Raw genomic sequence first — 24,317 nt, 5'->3', positions numbered from 1 at the left:
AAAAAAAAAATGTGTAATGGTAGTGGCAATCTGAAGATCTCCCCTGCCCCTTAATAAGCCTAAGGAAATTTGAAGACCTTCCCTGCTTTGAAAATATACTCTGCCCCCTAATAGGCTAAATGTATTCACATGGAACCTGTTGCAGGAGGAGTTTGCTGAAAGGTGAAGCAGAGCCCACAGGAAGCTGGAAGTCAGAGGTAGTTAGACTAGGAGGAAGAGAGGACATGTCCCATGTCAAGCCTGACTCACTAGTCAGGCTTGTGAGTAAATATTGGTTTGTGGGAAGCCTAAAGTACACTGTGGCTCTCTGTGCTGTTGTGACTAAATAACTTCTTTGTTACCATGATGGAATCAGCTTACTGGTTTGGGGATTTGGTTTTCTGGTGTCTGTCTTCTATATGGAGGATCTGTTATATTTTGTGATTGAGCACCATCCAGGTATATTTATAGTGATCATGGGCACTGTGAATATTGCATTGGTACTGCAAGAGGTCATTTTCTCCTTCCAATTAGAAAGAGCTTTTTGCTTCCTTGTCATTTGCCAATGTTCCCTCTTATTCTTTTTCTCTTCATCTCACATCCCTTTCATAATGATCACCCTCTATGTCTTCCTTCGCTTTCATCTCTGATGTCCTTGTCAAGGACAATCTTGCTCCGTATCTGTCACAGTACATATAAACATATCTATGTATATCTCAATATAGCTATATTGAGTGATCCTGAAGATTAGTCTAATTATAAGAGATATGCTTTGACATACTTCTCAAATGAATCTGAGGTAGTTTATTATAAATTATTTTGTTGTAAATTAAAGTATTTGAAAAGTGCTGTTTTCATTATTTCTCAATTATATTAGTCCCAAAGTCTATAAGTTATTTTATTTATTTGGGACATTGTAGAAGTTATCAATTTGCAAGATCCTCTCAGCTAACAATTGCCCAAGGCATTTTTCTGTCAATGTTTTACTCATCCATTCAAGCTGGTTAAGATTCAGTTCTAAAATTTGGACACATCAAGACCAGCCATAACAATATGGAGAATTGCATATTGAATAACTCTGACTCTTTAAGGTTGATTAGCTGTTATCTAATGTTGACAAGTACTATCAGCATCTTCTCTAACTGAAATCAAAGTAAACCATTAGAGTTCATCTATAATCCAAATGTCATAAGTCAAATTTCAATTTGAGTGGCTGTTATTTGTTTGGCAGTCAATAGTTGAAAGAACTAAAAAAAACTAGAGAAATGGGGAAAAGAAAGCATGTTCAGTTTTCATCAATAAACAACAATAATAAATGTCATGATGCTTTTATACACCTGTAGAAAAAAATAATTTATCTTAAATACTTGTGTAATAGTTTGTTGGATACTGAATACAAGGGAATAATAAGCAAGGCAACAATTTGTTTTAGTACTGTTTCTGAATTTCATGGAAATAGATGAAATGAATGACAGCAACATCATCATCATTACTGCGATATGTATACCACTTTATATATTGCAAATGGTTCACATGCATTATTGCATTTTTAGTTCTAAAACAATTCTGATGGGTAGTACATATATTATTATACTCATTTTACAGATTTGGAACCTGAAGAAACAAAAAGACTTGCCCAAAAATGTCTCATCCAATAATTGACCTAGCTGGTTTCAAAGCTAGAATTTCTGATTGCAAATCCAATATTCTTCCCATTAGACCACAGCAGTCTCTGTGAAGTATAGTATGCCTAGTGGCTAAAAGATGCATAAAAGTAATTTCATAAATACTCATTGATTACCACTTCTCATTTCCCTGTTCCCTTTTCCAGACTATGCTCATAGAGTAAACTTCTAAATTACTAGGGCCAAGTGAAGAACTGCAGGGGAAAAATCCAGTTTTTAGTTGGTCTACACAATTTGAATCATATCTTAATTAATTTAGCTGTTGCTTACCTCCTCCACTATTGCTACAACCACTTTATCTTTGGCTACGTGCAATAGTTTGGCAGTAAATAAATAAGATAGAGAAAATGTTTATATCTGATTATATTTTAAAATTCTATAAACTTATTTAGTTTCTGTCAGCAATTACTCATTTTACTGTATTTTTATTTAGACAATTTGAAGTTTATAAATGCACATGTAGTAAACTGTCCCAGAATCGTCTGAAAATTGCTTTCCTTATATTATTTTCAGTTTAGAAAATGATTAATCATTGAAAAACAAAGAATACCATATATTAACTTTTAAACATCAAAATTCCTGAGTAAGTTGTGTTTGCTTGCCCTTTTAAAAGTAACATTTAAATGAACATTTGCCATTTGTCTTTTTAAAACAAATTTTTCTATTTGGATGGTCTGCCTATCAAGAATACTTTATTTGTGGCATAACTATACCAGTGAGATCCCTAAGTACATGCAAAAAAAAAAAAAGCCCATTTCACTTTGCTTTACTGATGCTGTTTAAAACTCTAACCCAATCAACACATACATACAAATAAGTTACTAATCTGAAGGGGCAGAATGTCAACTCTTCTCTCTGCACTGACTTTTTGGGCAGATTTTTTTAAACGACTAAGAATCTTCACCACTATTGAGATTAAAAAAAATGAATGGACAGGTGTCTACCCTAAATATATATGCAAATATCTTTTTTTAAATTATTCTTTACATCAACTAAATTACATGACATGGGGTGGAGCTAGAGATACTGACCAGCTAGAGTATAGAAAGTGGATTCGATATACAGCGTGTTTCATTTTCTTCTGAATTCATGATGAGACTCTTTTAAGTGGCTCAGCAGATAAGCCAACAGTTATAAGAACCATTTAAAAATAGAATGGTATTAGTTATTTAATCTTTGGACCTAAAATGAATTTCTTGTGTGATGCCTTTAAAGAGGCATTAACTAGTTTTACACCCTGCCTTATTGAAAGGAATCATTTCTTCTACAAAGAACAGCTGTGCTTTCTTCCTCTTCCTTCAGTGCTTAGAAATCCTAGTTAGCTACTGTGTAACGATTGCAAGGAGTTCCTCATCCTTAATGATCAATTATTTACTACGTAGTCCTCTTTTTAGTAAGATGTGTGCTTTTTTTAACAGATATTAAACCTCATATCAAAAATGCACCTATGCATATTAATTGTATTTATCTGGAATAGTAGATATACTATGGTTAATGACTGTGTAGTGAATAAATAAAATTTGCTAAGTTTGAGCATATGTATTTCTTTACTCTAGATATTTAAAGATTTGTTTCTCCTCTGAAATTTTAAGCAAAAAAATAGTTTGCAAGTTTAAGAGTATTAAGGAACAGTACTCCAAACATACAGGAAAAAACAAGAATGAGAAAAAGAAATTATCATTATCTTGTATGAACCTTGAGTGCTGTGGTTTGATTTTATTTTCTTACCCAAATTAATTGAAAATTTCTTTCTCAAATTAAGTGAAAATGAATGTCCATGCATTAAGCCCAGGAAATATATGGCAGTCCCTTAAAATATTAAACTCTTGCCTTCTCAAAGATGGGATCTCGCCCTTTTTCTCCGTGCCTCCCAAAGAAGGTATGTCACTTTTATCAACCCTTCCTCTCATTTGACAAGACACTGTTTCACCCACACTCTTAGACCGTCACCCCCTCCCTAAAAGAGGTAAAGTCCCCTGAGTCTGTAATTGCCAGGAGATGAAGCGATGATAGGGAGTGATCACAGTCAATAGCTTTGATTAACAATAAGGTAGAAAATTAGCAATGCTAGCATTCAGCTAGCCTGCCTTCTCTTCCCCATATGCTCCCCACAGCCTGTGCTGACTGCTGCACAGGAGGTAGTCGGAGCCCTGCACAAGCTTTGAATTAAGCAATGGTGCAGCAAAAGACTATTAGGGAAATCCAAGAGTAAATAGGAAAAGGCCGTAGAAATTGTAAATGATGGCACTGAAATTTTTACAGAGCTTGATATGCCACAGAAGGTGCGAGGATGAAGTATGCTGTATGTTGTCCCTGTGTGTCTTTCTGGTGTATGTGGATTTACTTGTGTCTGGACATATTGTGATCGAAATGGCAACTACTGTTACTACTGTGACCCCATCAGCAGCTCTGGTGTTGTTTCCGACAGACTCTGAAGACCTAGAGAGGGGGACCGACAGCGGGACACCACTCCCCACCTCTGATAATGATGACAATTCGCTGGGCTACACAGGTAGAGTGTATCTTTCCAAAATATTAATAGTCCCATCTCTCTTCAAACTTCATCAGTCATCAACCACCTGTATAAAATTATTTAACCATCCCTACTGCTAACTAGCTCCAGCAAGAAATTGTGTTGTGGTACTCATGCTTTAAAATTCATCCAATAACCTGGAAATAATGATGCTGAAGGAAACTATTTGGAAAAATTACAAATGAAAGCTATGTTTATTTTTAGCATTTGTTTTTGTAACTTGAAAAACAAATGTTGATCAGGGCAAAGTTTTTTTTATTGCAAATATGTTTGTGAGAACAGTAATTTGTAACAGATCATTCAAACCTTTGATTAAACTGGAGCAAATAAGAAAAAGGAAAAGTTTTTATTAAGAATCATTTTATTTCAAATCAAAGTCATTCGTACATTTCTTATTTATTGCACTATATACTAACATTTTAATATGGTTCTTTGCATGACTAATATATACTCTAAGTGATGCCATATCCATGAACCACCTCTTAAATATATATGTACACAGACATATACGTATGTGCACATATACATAACAAATTAACTCGCTGAGTACATTGAAAAAACTCAACTAAATGACTTTAAAATGAACATGTATGAAAGTGATGTGTTTACTTTTCTATGAAATGTTTTTCAGTACAGTGTTAAAAGTAAATGGGAAATAAGACAAATTTTAATTTTCAGTTTAGATATGGGGAAACCATAAAATGCCATTTGTAACTAAGCATATGATTTCGAAATAATCGCATCACCGTCCTGTTGTTAGTAACAAACCCTACTTAATCCCAAATTCCCCTGATATGCTTTTCATTTTCATTTCTTGGAATAGTTCTCCAAAGATTGGATAGCAAGAGGACAGATAAATGGCCATTATTAATATCACTGCTATAATTCTGGTAATCATATGAAGTAAACAGAGAAATACAATAGCTAAATTTTACTTAAGAACAAAATGACAATATTATTTTAGAAATATCTTCATTCCCTTCATAGAAACATTACCTCGCTTTCCCTCTCTTTCCCTCCCCCTTGAAAGTTGAGGTTTGGATCACTTGATGTAATGTGCCAAACAAAATACTTCCTGTATTTCTTTGTGTACACTTTTTTCTTTCCCACAGATATCGCCATTTCTCACCCTTTTTAAAATGTTTCTCCCAAAACACAAACTGAATCTTCATTTGGGGACTACATTCTGCAGGTCCTCAATTAGAATCTTCCAAAATTCTCAATTCTACTTCTTAATGATGTTGTAAGATAGCTTCGTATTGGTAGAAATATAAATCAAAAACATCATTATTTCTTACACATATTATGAATTTGCTATATATTAGCTAAACTAATTAGTGTTCTTCTATTCTGAACAACTACCTTGTCTAGTCACATTGAAAATATTTGTTCTTTCTCTGTTATGGGATATCCACAGCTTCCATGCGGGCCAGGTATAATAGAATTAAGATGACTTAAAATGTATTAAAACCTAAAAATTGCCTTTCCTTTACTGCTATTTATCATTTTATCTTTGTCATTGCATTTAGTTCATTGAAATGGAATCAATCAGTTATCAATATTTATAATCTTAAAAATGCAAAGAATAGATTTATTCCTTCTAGGTAATGAACTTATAAAACTACCTACTCAATATTCTCTCATGTGACTTATTTAAAACAAGACCAGTTTAATGCAATGTGATTATAAAATAACATTATAAATTACATTGTACCTGAGGCCAGTAATTATTGATAAGCCAACAGTACAAAATGTTTATTGAGTTTATTCTACCATAGTCAATTCTCAGTTATCCTTGATTTTTCCAGTATGTTATCCATGCCCTATCTTTCTCCTTCTTTTTCTCCCTTTCTTAACCATTTCTTTTCTCATTACAACAACCTCCAAAAGAACAGATAGTGAAATGAAATAGAGAATAAACTTAAACTGTTTTCTTTCTTTTTTAGAGGGTGGAGGAGTGGGGCTACCCCTTATAGTTACAATAAAAGATATAGAATGGATTGAGATGATACTATTTTGTACAAGTAGTTCTGAGTTTCCATAAATTTCATTTCCTAAGAGAAACTTTTAACTATACTCACAAATGATTGAGTTGACACTATGTAGTAAGACTATATAATGGCTTATTGGTAAGAGTTGGGGATAATTGGCAGTATATATGGTTGGGTGCATTGTTACTTCTTTATTTAAAATAAGAATGTTTTTTACTGAGTCACCGTGAATATAGCAGGAACATAACTCAGTGCTTAAATTTAAAGTTTGTAATAAACCAGCAAATACACAAAACAGTTTTTAAATCTGATATTAGTTAGCCATAATGACAATGATTCATGAAAACAAATTTTTTAGAACATGGAAATTCTGCTCTTGTTTCTTTGTTTCTAACATAAGTTTATGGAACTTACATATTTTGCCTTCTTTTTTGTAAACATTCTTTCCCTTCTTAAATCTGACATTTGAGATCTTTCTCATTGTCCTTCATCCCCAAAGCTTCTACCATAATGGTTCATAGATTCCAAAGGCAAAAATAAAAGCCTCCCAGAGGTATCTTTATAGACTAAGACAAACATTGTCCCAATCAAGAAAGACCTAACAATCCCCCAAAATAATAATTTCAAGAGGTTGCCAAATTCTGTATTCATTCTGACCTGTTTTTCTTTCAGTCTGATCACTAAAAGGGTGTCTTTTTCATAAGTTTTTCAGTACAACTCATGGTATGGTCACCAAGCCAAAACCACCACTATCGAATTTATCCGTCCAAATTAAATTCATAACAAACACATGATTTTACAGTCACATGTAAATGCCTTAATTCTTTACATTAATATATTAATAAGCCTTAATCAACAAATGTCAGCTTATAAATTTAATGCTTCATTGCTTTTGTTCATAATTATATAGCAATATTTACAGAAATTTCATCAGTATTTGCATCATGCCTATATCTAGATGAACTTCAATGTGGAGGGACCAGGAAGAGTAATTTTTTGGTGATTTAGAACAGAAAATAAAGTTTGAACCCTTCCCCACACATACGCACATACCCATCACCATACCAACCACTTAGAAATATGTTACTCTGAAAGCTGAATGGTGTTTAAGTGTTGCAATATCACTCAGTAATCAGTGATTGAAGAGATTTCTAAGATGGTTGTGTGATATTGCTGAAGTGTATTTGTACATTATCTAACAAGTAACAAATTTTCTGGTTGATGGTCCATAGCATACAGCCTCAGCTGCAAAAATCGATAACTTTTTAAAACTTTATGGGGTCAAAATCATGTAAAAACCTATAAAAAAACATCCATCAATGGGGATATTTTAAGGAGTTTTATATATATATATATATAAAACAAGTCTTTTTTTTTTAAGCAATCAGGGTTAAGTAACTTGCTCAAGGTTACACGGCCAGTTATTTCTGGGTGTGGTGCTGAGTGTCTGAGCCCGGGATTCGATCTCCAGGTCGTCCCAACACTGGAGCCGGTGCTCTTACTCGCTGAGCCACCTGGCCGCCCCTAAAACAAGTCTTTTTAATAGCTCATATAAGGAGGGGTATGTAAAGTGTGGGTTTAAACCCCTAAGATCTGTTTAAATGTCAGGAGTATAGCTGTACCTTTACCTTATAGCCTATGTTCAAAACTTTTGTTAAGAGGAAAAAATGGAAAGAGTATTGGATTCAAGATGGTATTGACCATGGGGAGAAAGGGAATACTAAAGATAGAAAGGAACTAGAAAGAGTTAGATATCACACTCCCACTGTGAAGAAGTGTACATGTAACCTCAAAATCATCAGCCTGTAGGATGTCTAACAATCTCAGAATGAAGCATCATAGCTCTCAATTACTGTTGAGTCTTCTCTCCTTCCCCAACCCCAACCTCTGCCACCCCTGCATAGGGCAATATGGTGGTATGATAGGCATTACTTTTAGGGAGATAGATTATACTCCTTACATGTTTCATACTAAATAAACATTTTAGATTAGATTATAATTTCTATTCATTCTGTTGCTGCTAAAACTTAGAGAAATGTAATCTATGCATAGCAGAAAGTCCTAGAAAGTACCAAAGGGGAAAAAACAAATTAACACCTTTGGATAAACCATAAAAAATAAAATACTATAAAATTCACCTGATTATTAAAAAACTCTGGATGATATTGAGCTATTGAAATACCAAGATGCCTTGCTTATGATTAATAATGATATTTCACTATTGTACATATGTTTTGTAGCTATAAAATAATGAAAATTATTTATTTTAAAGAATTTTAATTTTTTCTTCTGAAAGTAAAAGCAAAGTGAATTCAGCTTGATTTATCTTTCATAAAAATGGAAAATGAGCATGTTAAGAAAATCAAGTCCTACATACAGAACATGAGATACCTTATACTTACCTCCAGAATACGATTTTAGTTGATATGTTTCTTTGTTCTTGTGATCGTTAAATGATATCTCTCAAAAGGTCATATAACCAAATCACAAGCTACATTGAGCTAATACACTTAAGGCATTTGACAAAAGAAGCATACCAAAGGAAAAATCAACTTCACTTGTTTTATTTTTAAATGATTCAATTAACATTACTCACAATATAGTTTTCTGGTGGAAATCCTTATTAGTGGATAGGTTATCCAGTGGTTCAATAAATTAGAGAAATTGAGACTTAAAAGCAAGCTCTATGGACATACAGTACAACCACTATAAAAAAGGCATCCACATCTTAACATACGTGGCATGTGGTTGTCCAGTGTCTGTTTGAAGACTGACCATAAGAGTACTAATCCCCAATCAAGGTGGCCCATTCCACTCTTAGCTCTAATTGTTAGGAAGTTTTATGTCACAATTGAACCTAAATTGGCCTCTTTGCAACTTCCATTCATTATTCCTGTTTCTATCCTCTTGGCCAAAACAGAAAAATCTCCTCTGTCCTCCACATAATATCTCATTAAATACTTGAAGGTAGACTATCCATCTTGAGCTTCCTCTTCCTCTGCTAAATGTCCCCAATTCTCAAGGTCATGTAAGTAACTTTTCACCCCTCCTCCATTATTCTCTAGCATTCTTAAGGGGGTCTACTCTCTTTAGGCTCAAACCCCCATCAATAGTGTTTCCCTAATTTTTTTGCTCTTTGGAGGGAGGAAGGCAGGGCAATTAGCATCAAGTGACTTGCCCAAGGTCACACAGCTAGTAAGTGTTAAGTGTCTTAGGCTTGATTTGAACTCAGGTCCTCCTGACTCCAGGGCCAGAGTTCTATTCACTGTGACACTTAGCTGCTCCTGTTTCCCTAATTTTAACGGATTCCCCAGAGCCCCTATTCCATTTAGTCACTTAACAATCGTGTTAGCTTTCACAAAGGAATAGTTACTTCAAAGATATAGAAAGAGCAAACAGACTCTATCAATGCTAACACTTGAGGGAGAAGCTCAGTCCTCCTCTTAGTCTCCAGCAAGGATAGGGAAATTGGATTTACAGTTTAATTCAGTTTCTATCAAGCACAGTACCACCAATTTCCAGGTCCAAAGCCTCCCTGGGCTTGTGTCACATTACCCTGAATTTTGGGGGGTTCTTTACAGCACCTGTACTTGACGCATAGCTCCAAGGTCTTTATGGCTTTAGCTCCCTGGTCCAGAGACTCCACTTCCTGTACCCAGAAGAGAAAAGGACAAATGAAATAAACCAAAATCCCAAAACTAATTCTTGGGACTTGTAAAGTCAATCATGAGCAGCTCTCCTGAGGACTGCTCCTGTGAATAGCTTTTAAGGTTCTGATCATTTTATTTAGCAATAAACTAAAGCAAAACACAGCAATATAACATAACAATTTATTACTAAAGTGGCCACACAGTCTTAAACAAAACATATTATTCAGTAAGTCACAATATCATCAATCAGTATAAAGTACCCAAGTCAAAGTCTTCTTTCATCTTGACTCCAGGCTAGCTTCCAATCATCCTTAAGGGGTAATCATCCTTAAGTCAATCACCCTTAAGGGGTAGTGGAAAGTACAAAGCCCATCCACCCCTAGGTCACAGTAAGTAGCAATATCATCAGTCAGCACTGAGTACCCAAGTGAAGTCTCCTTTCATTTTCAATCAAAACTGACTCCCCATGGCTCCTCTTCTACTCTCCCAGGTCTTACCTGGATTCACCTGACTACTGCCTGGATTCACAGGTAGGCAGCTCTCTGCTCCTGTTCCATATCTAAGCTCACAAGGACTGCTCCACCCCAAACTCTTCACAGCTTCTGTTTCTAGGAGAACAGCTCAGCAGGGCTACAACAGTATCTACACACATTGCCAGCACTATCATCTCAATTCACTTTCTGTCTGAGACATCAACACCAATCAACAGAGTGCCTCTGTTTGACAAAATTTCACAATTTAACAGATAGATGCTTCTGTCTGACAAAGTAACAAAAATCAACAGAGTGTTTCTGAATGACAAAGTAACACCAATACAGAGCAACAGAGAGTGCCAACATCACAAACATTCTCTCTCTTGGTCCCAGCTCATGCTAGATCTTTTATCTGTTCTTCTCCTTCCTTTTCCACCCTTCCTTTTCCATCCCTCCTGCTCCACCCTTCCTGTTCCAAGCTTCTCCCACTATAGGCTCCATTGATGGCCTTAGGCGATCTATTAAAGGTAGGGAAAGTCTCCAAACTCCCTTAGGCCTATTAAGGGCAACACTATGCATACTGTTTCCAACAAAGACTTGACACAATCAAAAGTGAAGCTCAAAGGTTCTTGATTAGCTGAAAGAGGAGCAAAGTACTACTTTGCTTGCCATTACAGGACCACAGAGCCTAAACAGAGAGGGGGGAAGAGCCCTACCCTCATTCCCACCCACCTTAGTATATAGTATGCATACTGTGAGTGAACAAGACCTTAACCTCTAAATGCAACTACAAAGAGAGATGAAGACTGTCTTGGTCTAGTAGTAGTAAAGATACTATATACTCAATGGAAATAGACTGTTCCCACCCATATAGTAAGGGAACACAGGATTTAATTTTCTCCAAAGCAGGTCCCTTATGTCTCCCATAAGGATACCTCCTTCTTAGTTGATCTGGGAATTTTCAAAACCTGATTATTCTTCAACTAGCCCTTTTTATGACATGAACTTAAGCTGCTTGACCAAAATGATCTCTTTCCTCTGGACACTGTCCTACTTACCAATCTTCAACTAGTTTGCAATGATGCAATAGTGTCCAACTAAAAGCAAATCCAAGACATTGCTATAATTTAGCATAAACAAGGCACAATGGCTTATGATGGACAACTTTTAGTACATAGGTTTCCTTTTAGATATAACATTTCTACTTCTCCTATATTGATTTTTTTTTACATCTGAAGTTCCTGCTTGCTGGCAGCAGGTATACAATGGCATTAAGTCCTTAAGTTGAGAATTGAATTGATGGATTAAGTATGAATCAAAGATATTATCAAGTGCACATTAAAGAAAACAAATTTGATCTTCACTTCCCTGCACTCTCATTCTAGTCTTAAACATTTAATTGAAAGGAAAATATTAGACAACAAATAGCCAAATGTATATCAGGGATTAAGGTACTGTTTGAGAGCATCCAAATGGCCCCCAAAAAAGTGAACTTACCCTCTTGGGAAATTTTAGTGATTCAGTGATGATTATTATAAGTCAGTCAATAAGCATTTATTAAGAATGTATTTTGCCTCAGAAACTACACTAAGTTCTGGGGATAAAAGTAAAGCCAAAAACACAGTCATTGCTCTCAAGAAGTCCACATTTTAATGGGACTGCAAGCATGAAGGACAGCTAACGAATGCAAAATCACAGAGTCAGGGAATGGAGTGCCTTGTCTGAGGAGCCAGTACCAGGCCAGTATGGCTAGATCATAGAGTATATAAGGGTAGTAAAGTGTGAAAAAACTAGAAAGAGTCCTTGTTTGAAAACAGTATGGCAAGTATTCTCTGGGCCTTATGATCACAGAGTCAGGCTGCTACATTTATGCTGCATACAGCTATGTGGCACAATGTATAGAATGCAGCACTGGGAGTTAGGAAAGCTTGGGTTCAAATCTTGTCTCAGACACTTGCTAGCTGTGAAACTGAGCAATTCACCTAACATCTACATGCCTTAGTTAACTCACCTGTAAAATGAGGACAATAATAGCACCTATCTCACAGGGTTGTTATGATCATCAAATAAGTTAACATATAATGTGTTTAGAAATTTTAAAGTGCTATATAAATGCTAGCTCTTTTTATTATTATGTCTTCATCAGGTATCATAGGATATCCCTCAGGGACTGGAGTGTCTTTAGTTAATACCATAATCTCAAGCCCTCATTTTGTTATCAACCATTAACTAGCTTCTCATTCCCGTTTAATTACATAACATCAATTAGCTTTTTAAAAGGTTACTTATTTGGGGGCAGCTGGCTAGGTGTCGCAGCAAATAGAGCACCAGCCCTGGAGTCAGGAGGACCTGAGTTCAAATGCAGCTTCAGACACTTAACATTTAACTAGCTGTGTGACTTTGGGCAAATCACCTAATTTGCCCTGCCCTTCCCCCTCCAAAAAAAAGGCAAAAAAAAAGAAAGGTTATTAGTTTGGAAGATATAACCAAAAAAAGAAAAGTACAAACATCTCTCCCCCTACCCACCACTTCAGAGGCAAGTTTTCCACTATGCTACATCTATCTCTGAGGAGAGTGGGCCCTGACTTAAAGTAGTTTCTACTTGGCATTGATCCCACCAAGTTCATATCCAAATTTGGCATTCCCACTGGCTGCAAAATTTAGCAGGGACTCAACTCCCACACCTCAGATTTCCAGACTCCTAGATGACTCTCTCCTGACCTTTTGAAATTCATGAGGTAGATTCCAACTTCCTTCACGTAAAACAAACAAACAAAAAAACATCAAGGCAAAAGACCAAAGCCCATTCAAAGGATTACATAACAGCATTAGACAGGGAGTGGGACAGAGTCCTCTCTGCTTTCTCCATTGTCTCTTACCACGTGCTGTTTAAGCAGAAAGACATCAGCTAAAGAAAGTCAAAGCAATAGGGAGGCTGAGGCCAAATAAGACCTTTAGAATGTGTTCCCCTATCCTAGTTATACAACTGTGGCCATGCTACAAAGCTACTGTTCATCACTCAGTTAGCAGACCAGAACTAACTACAAAATGTCGAAGCATGCTCCAAAGTCACCCCAAGGGACTTCTAGAATACATCAGCCTAGGCAGAATCCTCAGCCTCTTCCATATTGAATTGAAGCAATGACACTCTGTGCATGCGCAGTCTCCTCTTACAGCAGTAATAACACACTTGCTCCCCTTTTGCTCCTCAATTTCAGCTTTTTCTATATGTATTTGAAGAATAAAAAGGAATCATTGGTAAAAAAAAAAATAATAAGTTTGATTACCATTCACTAAGTATAGTTTTCAAATGTTTGTCATACATAAAAAATTGACAGACTCAGCCATGCATGGTGGTACATGCCTGTGATCCTAATTATTTAGAAGTTGAATCTTAGTGAAATGCTTGAGCACCACAGTACTATGGTGTCCACACTAAGCATAGCACTATTATAATGAGGCCTCAAGAGTAGGAGGTAACCAGGCTGCTTAAGGAAGGGCATACTGGAGCAAGTCAAAGACCCCTTGCTTATTAGCATTGGAATCAGGCCCAGAGTGACCATTGTACCCCCAACCTAGACAAGACAGGGAGATCCAGTCAGATAAAACAAAAAAAATTTGTAAATAGAAATTCAATTCAATATGGAGCTTTTAAGATGTTACAATCTTATAAAAACCAAACTATTTTAAAGATCATTAAGCGTATAGAAAATGATCGGCATAGAGCTTAGCTCAATGCTATCACAGTGTAATAGACTGTAAGGTAGGAATGACTGAAGTGTATTCAAAAATTTCAGGAACCCAAACCTTTTACTCAAAACTCTGATTTTTACATTATAATACCTGTGTTCTTATCCAACTTGCCCAATTTTTGACATCTTTAAGGGAAAACACTATTCTCTCTTTTCAAAATTGTTTTACCTCTCTTTAGCTAAATTCTAACACCATTTTTAAAAGGGTATGGGAAAAAAATAAGCTTTTATATGGACCTACTATGTGTCAGACATTGTGCTAAGCACTTTTTACAAATATTGTCTCATTTGATCCTCACAAAAACCCTGTGAAAAAGATTCTGTTATTATCCCTTTTTCTCAGTTGAGGAAACTAAGGCAAAATAAAGGTTGAATGACTTGCCTGGAGTCACACAGCTAGTAAGTATATGAGGTTGAATTTGAGTATGGCTCCAGGCCCAGTACTCTATCCATTGCCCCACCTAGAGAAATTTCCCTAGAGAAATTCAGATCATCACAAAGTTGCATAAATATGTCCTGCAATTAAACCATCCAAGAAATATCATAAAATAGCTTTTAATGTACTATATTATTCACAGTTACAAGAAGCACTAACTACCTGAAATAATTTTGCATTGGTAGGGTATTATATACTTACTTTTAACAATAATTTGACATTTAAGGTTCATCGAAATATAGAAACCAAAGTAGCCAACTTATTGATGGAATTTTGTATAATACAATAAAAATACTGAAAAATCTAATGTATAGCCCAGGTGCTGCTCTGTATAATCATGATGGAATATTTATTTCCTACGATTCCGTTTTATGAATAGAAATGAATGGAATTTGAAACAATGGCCTTGCGTTAAACTTGATAATTTAATGAATCACTAGGAACATTGCATCAAAATAATAAAAATAGATCCTAATAAAACTATGAAATTTAATATTTCCCTTCAGGATTTAATAGATGCTCCATCTCTAAGTTTGGAGATAAAATTCTTTTAACAAGTAAATCAAAGTCAACTGTTTTAATTTCAAATTGTGTGCTTCCTTACTTTCAAAAGAGAATATTCAAATTCTTTAAAGTAAATTTTTTGTTACTTCTATAACTACAAAATATATGTATTATCATTATTAATTATAAGCAAAGTGTCAACATTTTAATAGCTCACTCTCATTCAGAGTCCTCTGTAATTAGGTAAATTTTATGTTATTTTTTCCAAGGGGACTTTTTTTTGCCTTTCCTTGCCTCTGGACCTTCTTCCAATTATCCCTTAAGTGACTAAGTTTTCTATGCATAGATTACATTTTTCCAAAGTGTAGCAGCAACAGAATGAGTAGAAATTATAATATAACCTAAAAGTGCCTGGTGACTATGAAGGAAACAGAGGGCACTATCCATCTCCCCAAAAGGAATGTCTACCATACAACCAAGTGTTTTGCCCTGCATGGGGGGTGAAGGGAGAATGGCAGCATTCAGTCAACAATAATGGATGGTTATGACATTTCATTCTGAGATCATTAGATATCCTAGAGACTCATGATTTGGAGGCTTCTCCACACTTGGAGTACAATATCATGGCTTTTCCTAAGGCTTTCCCATCTTTCTTATTCCCTTTTTGTTCCTAAGGCCAATCCAAGGTTGTATCCTCCTCCCATACCTACTATGAATATCCATGGACTTATATTCTTATATACTATTAACTTAGCCTATTCAATTTTTATCAACTGGGGATAAATTGTGAATTTTTTTTTCTTTGGCAAGTAGAAATGAGCAACACAATATATACTGTAGGTCACCTTGGGGAAAATGCTGTCGAGTGATATAGCATATCCCTATAATATCTGAGTATTTCTAGGACCTCCAGATTAATTTCTTTTCTTCATAAATGAGCAAAATATGGTCACTGGCTACTCTTTTATTGACTTTCATTCTCCTCGTGTTACATCACACCCATGTGCTCCACCTCCCTAAAAAAAAAAGCACTTGTTCATATGATTTAATCTGAACCCACATAAATTGCAGAGATCCAAAGTGAATGAGAAACATTCATTTATTTTTAGCAATCATGTCCTCATTAAATCATTCTCATGAGACAAACAGCATTAACAATGGATAATTCCTTACAAAATTAAAGAGTAAATATGTATGAAAAATATAAACAATTGAAAAGCAGTATTGAGTCTATAAATCCTCAAGTATTGAAGATTTTGAAAAGTCAATTATCATAATTACCCTTCTATTTATTTCTATTCTATCTATATTCTATTTATTTTTTAGCTAAATCTAAAGCTGTCATGGAATTGAGTATTATTTTTAAAAAAGTCAGATGAAAAAATCTAGCTAGCACATTATGAGAACCTATTATATTCTCTTTTATATCTTGTGAATTTATTTAGCTAACTAATTTTTTTTTAATTTCAGAACAGAACAAAAATTTCATTTCTTCTTTAAATTAAGTAAACTTTTTTGGTTATCATATTTTTGTAGAACTGAGCTATTTTCACAGAATTTTAAAATTAAAAGGCACCTCAATATCCATCTAGTCCAACCCATAACCAAAAGGAATTTCTATTAAAATTTACCTAACAAATAATCTTCCAGTTTGAGCTTGAAAAACTTAGAGAGAATTCACCATCTCTCACAGCTCTAATCTCATTTATTTGAAAGCCACTTTCCATAATTTTCCCCTACATCTTATATTTGTCTGTAATGCCCAAATCATTTACTTTGGATTCTATAGTGTTAACCATTTGTCTTAAGAGGAATATTATAAGGGAAAAAAGTGAATTGGATGACTCAATTAACTTATTAAAGAACACATTTTACTTAAGGAAATAATGGAAATGGAAATGAAGTAGTTCCACTGTAACAAAAATAAATTATTTGAATTCCATTCCCATTTATTGAGTCTCATCCTCTGATTTGGTGGGAAATATTAGGCATGTATTTCTGGGTTAGGAGTTGCAGAGATTTCATCCTGCCCAAAGGGCAATAAATATAACCTTTATATAACTATCAACAATAAGGCTGCTAAATAAAAAAATGGTCTTAAACAAAAATTGTTGGGTACCTTCAGCTTACTTTCAATGCCTATCTTCTTCCATTTGATTGTCTTTTTTTTTTTTTAAGCAATCAGGGTTAAGTAACTTGCTCAAGGTTACGCGGCCAGTTATTTCTGGGTGTGGTGCTGAGTATCTGAGCCCGGATTTGATCCAGGTCATCCCAACTCTGGGGCTGGTGCTCTTACTCACTGAGCCACCTGGCCGCCCCTAAGCAATTGGGGTTAAGTAACTTGCTCAAGGTTACACGGCCAGGTGTTTCTGGGTGGGTGCTAAGTGTCTGAGCCCGGGATTCGATCTCCAGGTCGTCCCAACACTGGAGCCGGTGCTCTTACTCGCTGAGCCACCTGGCCGCCCCATTTGATTGTCTTCCACTCCACCTTTACCTTTGGTTACCTTGTGCTGTGTTTTGGATGACCAGGGCCCTCCTCCTCTTGCTCATCACATTTCCCATCCCCAAAAGCTTATTATAACTATCCAAGGGAAGGATATCGTATGTAAGACATAACAAATGATCGAAAACAAAACAAGAAAGAACGTTTAATAAATTCACAAAAAAAGAGATAGCAGATAGTTAATCTAACAAAGTAATATATGCTAACAAAAACATGAGAATATTGGTATCGTGAAAATATATGGGTATGAAAAGATAAAAGACAATTGTATCTTAAGAAGAAACTATGGGGGCGGCCAGGTAGCACAGTGAGTAAGAGCACCGGCTCCAGTGTCAGGGTGACCTGGGGATCAAATCTGGGCTCAGATACTCAGCACCACACCCAGAAATAACTGGCCGCGTAACCTTGAGCAAGTTACTTAACCCCGATTGCTTAAAAAAGAAAAATAAAAATAAAAAAGAAGAAACTATGAAAATTAATGAACTAAAGTTTATCCTTGTGTTATGAAAAATAATTGTTGATTTGAGAATGCATATTTTCATTAACACATCCATTTTTAAAAAATCTATTGTGCCTCATTATGTGCAAGGGTAAAAGCTAAATATTCACTGATCATTGCCTAGAGGAGCAGCAATATACAAATATGTGAAATTCAACAATAATACTTCAAAATTTAGAATATACTTTAATTTACATGTTTATGATGATTCATTATTCCTGACTAAAAGTAGTAAGATGGTGCAGTGGATAAAGCTCTGGCCCCAGAGTTAAGAAGACCTGAGTTCAAAACCAACTTCCATTCAAAACCACCTGTGTGAACCTAAGCAAGTGACAAAACCACTGTCTGCCACAGTTTCCTCAACTGCAAAATGGGGATAATACTTCCTATCTCCCGTGGCTACTGTGAGACTAAAGTGAACTAATATTTATAAAGCACCTAGCACAATGCCTGGCACCGAGTGGGACTTAATAAATGTTTATGCCCTTCCCCATTAATATCATTCATTTTGGCAGTATTATTATATGTACACTACAGCTACTAATTTCAACAAAACTGCTACATAATGTTTTCCTGAGTGCAAAATTTTATGGAGATATAGATAGGTTATTATTTGACTATGGATCTGTATGAAACAACCCTATTGGACTCACTCTCTCAACTCACTCTCTTCTTTTCTTTTTTTTTTTTTTAAGCAATTGGGGTTAAGTAACTTGCTCAAAGTTACATGGCCAGTTATTTCTGGGTATGGTGCTAAGTATCTGAGCTGGGATTTGATCCCCAGGTCATCCCAACACTGGGGCTGGTGCTCTTACTCGCTGAGCCATCTGGCCACCCCCCAATTCACTCTCTTCTTGCAGGCTAGGTTCCAAGAGGGTGCCTGACTAATCGCCTTTGGGTTATTAGAGGTAACCATGTGGGGATTCCCATACTCATGAACCCCCATCTGGTGTGCTTCTCACTGATTACCAGCTAGACAAATTTAATTAGCCTTTAGAAAGGGCTATTTAGAAATTCAAGTTAGTAAGAAGAGTTACTAAAAAAAAATCCTCCAAATCTAAGACACTGTCCCACACAAAAAGATATGGGGAAAATAGGCTAAAACTTAGAGAACATGTATTGTAAAAGGGTAATTCACAGCTCCTGGTTGTTGACAGTATTTTTCTTCCTTTGTGAAATCCTTTTGAAATTCCTCTTAGGTGAGTATAGCTCTACCCTAGACTTCAAGTGTCAGTACCCTTGTAGAATCTATAGCTACATTGCTCTGCCCCAATGGCCACACTCCCTGACATTGCCTTTTTTCAATGTGTCTAAGTTTGTCCTCGGTCCAGTGTTGCTCTTGGGAGGCCAGCCTGATGGGAAATGCAAATATTATGATCTCTTGAAGTTTCATGGGCTCATTTTCTGTTCAGCAGGAAGTGAAAGGAGGAATAAATGAAACTATTTAATTACTTCTCTATGTAGGTGCTAGACTGAACTTCTGAGTACTTACAATTTCTCTTAGATGGCTCTTCAAAATTATGAGGCTTTATACAATCAACACTGTCTAGAAATAGAAACAATTTGCTCACCTTACCATCTCTAGAGAATTCCTCTCACATGTCAGTTTTGCCCTGGAAAGTCTCAATGGCTGTTACAAACATTTTTAAAAAGTTCTCATACTCTTCCTTGTTTTATGGTTTGCTTAATTTTCAGTACAAGAGGATCATTGAATAAAGTTTCTATGTTGTTAACATTCTTAAAAGAATCTTTTGGGATTTTTTGACATATGCATGAGGGCTTGTAAGGAAGCAGTTTTTCCTACTGAATCAAATGCTTTTTCTAGTCAAAAAAAAAATAAAGAGTGGGATTTTTAATTTTCTTCACTTTTTTCATAGTTGTGGCTTATTCAAGATCTTATCTGCTAGAAAACATCATTTGTGAAAGTCATCCTGTTTCCTTATAATACCTCATCAAAGATGCTTTCAAATTATCTATAGATTTGTTTTAATAAATATTTTATAGAGATAGGAAAAGAATACGTCAGTGGTTGTTGATATTTCTTTTTTTGTAATAATGTCTATGATGTTTTCCAAGTATTTTCTATCCCTTCTTCTTCCAGGTATCTTGAGATATGATCCTTTAACCCCCTCAACATTCTGGATCCTCCATTATGGATGTCCTTTTGGTATACTTGTTCTAATCCAACTTTATTTCTCATCTTTGAGGACAAATGAGGTGACTCAGCTGTCATTGATAGATGAAAACATTTGTCAAAGAAATCTTTACAAATCATTTTCATTTTTTGGTCTTTTTTTCTTTTTGAATCATCCTTAAGGGCTCTCAAATGATCTGGCTGAAAGTCCAGGTTTTTACAAAAAAAAATTTAGAAATATTGATTTGTTGATTTTTTTTGGTCAATGTCTGTTGTTTTATCCATTTCCTTTTCAGCAGTCACTCTTTTTTTAAATAGGTCAGATAGGGTCCTTTAATTAAATGCCATATATTTATTCTGATTTGGGTTTTTTTCCCCCTTATTTGGCATCAGTTTAATGTTTACATTAACAAGTTTATGGGTCTGTTTGTACACAGCCAGATGATTTAGAAATGTCTCCCACACTTGTAACCATCTGTTTCCTCTAAGAATATAGTCAATTTCATTTTTATGAATATGTTATAATTTGGTGCTTGCTTCCAACTCTTTTCTTGAAGAAATATTCATAATATTCAGGTATGAGGTGTTTTGGATGTATTATTTATATAATTCTTGAAACATACTTTCTCCACATCCATCTTTACATTAAAGTCATAGTATTTAAGGTTTTGTTGTTGAGTTGTTTCAGTTGGATGCAACTGTATGTTACCCTTTTGGGGGTTTTCTTGGAAAAGATCCTAGAGCAGCTTGCCACTTCCTTCTCCAGTTCATTTTACAGATGAAGAACTGAGGTCAGCAGGGTTGAGTGACTTGCCCAGGGTTACATAGCTAGTAAGTCTGAGGCCAGTTTTGAAATCAGGTCCTCCTGACTCCAGGCTCAGCACCCTATCCCCTGTAACACCTAGCTGCCCAGTATTAAAGTATGTAGTGATTAATTTGAAGGGTTTTATTGAATTCTTTATAGAATTTTTCTACCCTATCCTATTTTTAAGCTCTAAACTCCAATTATCTTCATGGTGATAATTCTGCAAATACTTATTGTGTTCACTGTACTATTATGTCACAAAGTGGCCAAAGGAATGATATTTCTTATTTCCTCTGGATCCACAATAAAACCAACCCAGCAGCTTCTTTATGACCCTCTCTGAGGAAGACTTGTAAACTGTCCTACTTACTAACTTTTCTTTTTCTTCTAATTTAATGTAGTGAAAATGTCAAATGACATTCTTCAGTTCCTCTACTAGCATGTCCACATGTAGGTCTCTAGACAAAGATGTCACATTTAATATCCCAACAATAAAGTTAGTATTTATAAATAGTTTTAAAATAACATCATTCTTAGTGCTTTCAAAGGGACTCTAGCAACTGGCAGAATCAAAAATAGGTTGTCAATAGTGTCTAGGGGGAAATTAAAACTTCTCAGACAGTCTTGGATTGTTAACTTCCCTCTCCCCTCCCCCACCTCTTCACTTCTGCTGTCAATCAGCAGCAATACCTTTTTAGGAGTCTTTTGAATTGGTCATTCCCCATTTCCTTGTTATTTGCCTTTGGGGAAGATTTTCAAGACTTGAGCCCACTTCTCAGCTGATGGGAGAAGGGACAGCCAGGGGAAGGGAGTTTGACTGCCTTAGGGTATAAATTCTTGTTCTGCCTTTTGTAATGTGCCTCTTCCTCATGATCATTCATGGGGAAGACAGCCCTCTTCTCTGGGGGAAAAAATAAATTCCTGTTCTTATCCTAAGAGATCTCTGTGTTCTTGATTAAATTTTGAATGAGGATTTTCATCAAAACAGTAAGAGATTGCACATAAACTGAGCTTTGTAGGAAGCCAAGGATGCTATATGAAGAGGGAATGCATTTTAGCCATAAGGGAAAGTGGTTGAAATAAAAATCTTGTATGAGGGAGAACAAACAGATCAGTCTAGTTGTGTTAGTCTTTATTCCTGGGGCCAGGGGTCAGGAGCGCCCAAGTTCGGTTCTGGCCTCAGACACTTAACACACATACAAAAAAAAAAAGTAACTAGCCCTGTAACCTTGGGCAAGTTACTTAACCACAATTGTCTTCCAAAAGGCAAAAAAATTAAATTAAATTAAAATAAAATGAAGTAAAAATAGAGTCTGTATTCCTTAATAAATGCAAATCCAGAACCTTCAGAAAATTTTAAGGGTTTTTTTTTTAAAGAGAACTATAATCTCTTGAAATCAAAATGCATATGCTTTCCTTTCTTAAAAAAAAAAAAACCAAAAACTCTCTATGGAGGTACCTTCCCACAACCCACACACATACATTTTCAACTCCTTTTATATGTTATTTTACACAATTATAATGTAAGATCCTTGGGGGCAGGGAATATTTTTATTTTTGTTTGTATTTGTATCTCCAGAACTTAACAAAGTTCCTAACTCATTGTAAACTCTTAATACATGTGTCTTTCCTTGCTTGTGGTAAAAGTAATCAGACATACAGATTGTATGCCAGATGATATTAAAAAATTAACTGAAGTGGGCCGCTAGGTGGTGCAGTGAGTAAATCGCCAGCCCCGGAGTCAGGAGGACCCGAGTTTGGTTCCAGCCTCAGACACTTAACACGCACACACAAAAAACTAGCCATGTAAACTTGGACAAGTTACTTAACCCCAATTGCCCTCCAAAAGGCAAAAAAAAGAAAAAAAATTAACTGAAAAAATGTCTCCTCTGTTGGCCTTAACACTTTATTATAAACAACAAATATTTAGCTCTGACAATAAGTATTTACTATAATTTTAAATTTACTAAATATTCTTTCATGGTATATATTCTGATTTTAGTCATATTCCATACATTTTTTTAATGTTAAAAAAGAAAGACATATTAAATGCAGGGAAATTAAATTTATACAGGTATAACAATTCAATATATCTCACAAAGTGAAAGTCGGAAATAAATAACCCCCACTATATTCTGAACAATCAATATGTGTTCTGTTTCTAGTGCTTACATACAATCTTCAGTGTAAGTTAAAACTGAAGTATGGAAATGGCAAGGTATAATATAGGGACCAGTTGATATTTCTACTATCAACGAATTTGCTTAAAATAAAGGACTTCTTAGTTGATTGTAATAGCTTATAGATTTCAATAAGAAATCATTGTTTGATCTCAAAAGTAAGAGTGAATTACATTTCCTAGGAACCTCCCATCCTTACATAATATTTTATAAAAAGATAACATTCATGAAGACTTAGGGGTTTCATATTGATGAATGAATTTTCCATGAACTATACTTGTTTATTCTCATTGACTTGAGTTCAGTGTTTATTATGACACGTATTTGTTTGTTTGTTTTAAAGAGAAATAATAGAAAAATTCTTAGAATATAAATATCTTGCATAAGTAGTCATTAAGTCTCATACTGATAGTTGTGATATTTAGAATACACACATGTTCAATTTAAGTGAAATGAGTATTTTTTTTCTTTTATAAAAAAGTTTAGTTAATCCAAACATCTGGGTTGGTTTGAATGTATAAAAATAAGGTCGTCAGTTTGACTGAATCCTTAAATTTTTCAGGTGGTTACTTTTAAGAGTATGTAGCATATCAAATTTTCCAACAGTTTTGTGTTGGGTCTGTTGTTTTTTCAGTAAAATCACAAATTCACAAAACTATTAGATTATAATCTCCTTTCAGGGCAGATTTTTCATGACTGCACCCACCATCTAAACCTAACTTTAAAAAAAAATTGTACTCCCAGCACCTAGAACAGGCCCTTCCTTTTAGGTACTTAAGAAAAGTTTATTGAATTAGCTTAGATTGGATCAAAAACTTTCTCTTCCTATAAATGTTTATCTACTGGTTTTGGAAATCTATTTTAGCTACTTATTTATGTCTTAGAGAACTGGAATTCTTGAAAGGTTGGAATACATAGTACCCAACCTAATCAGTGCAGTGCTTTTAATACTGTGTAGAAACACAAACTAGTCCAAATAACTTTCATTTCCCCTTGCTTTGCTCTCTAAGGTATACAAATCTGCCTTAGCAATTGCAGCTTAGTTAATGAGACCCAAACATAGCATAGTTCTATCAATTGAAGCAAACACCATATGTTAAACACCTTGCCAAGTCTGTGTTAAATTTCATTAATTTTGACATCCACTGTCACAATTTTGTGACTGCCATTCTTTAAATAATTAGTTTTACAGT

At 35.1% G+C, this 24,317-nt stretch overlaps 1 protein-coding gene across 4 annotated transcripts in view; it reads left to right on the top strand.

The window, feature by feature from the left end:
• The window catches only part of LOC138165581 (roundabout homolog 1-like), a 957,778-nt gene that overhangs the window by 731,087 nt on the left and 202,374 nt on the right, over positions 1-24,317 (top strand). For all 4 annotated transcript variants that reach the window (XM_069093911.1, XM_069093909.1, XM_069093912.1 and 1 more), the window contains one exon: positions 4,093-4,176. In XM_069093911.1, the coding sequence (XP_068950012.1) occupies positions 4,093-4,176 (84 nt within the window). The remainder of the gene's footprint in view (positions 1-4,092; positions 4,177-24,317) is intronic.

This window comes from Petaurus breviceps, unplaced genomic scaffold (genome assembly GCF_028583685.1).
Source record: "Petaurus breviceps papuanus isolate PSGF00001 unplaced genomic scaffold, PetGlider_PUasm1.0 213, whole genome shotgun sequence".
NCBI lineage: Eukaryota > Metazoa > Chordata > Mammalia > Diprotodontia > Petauridae > Petaurus > Petaurus breviceps.
Note: the sequence above shows the minus strand (reverse complement) of the source record. Positions and strands in the feature narration are given on the sequence as shown.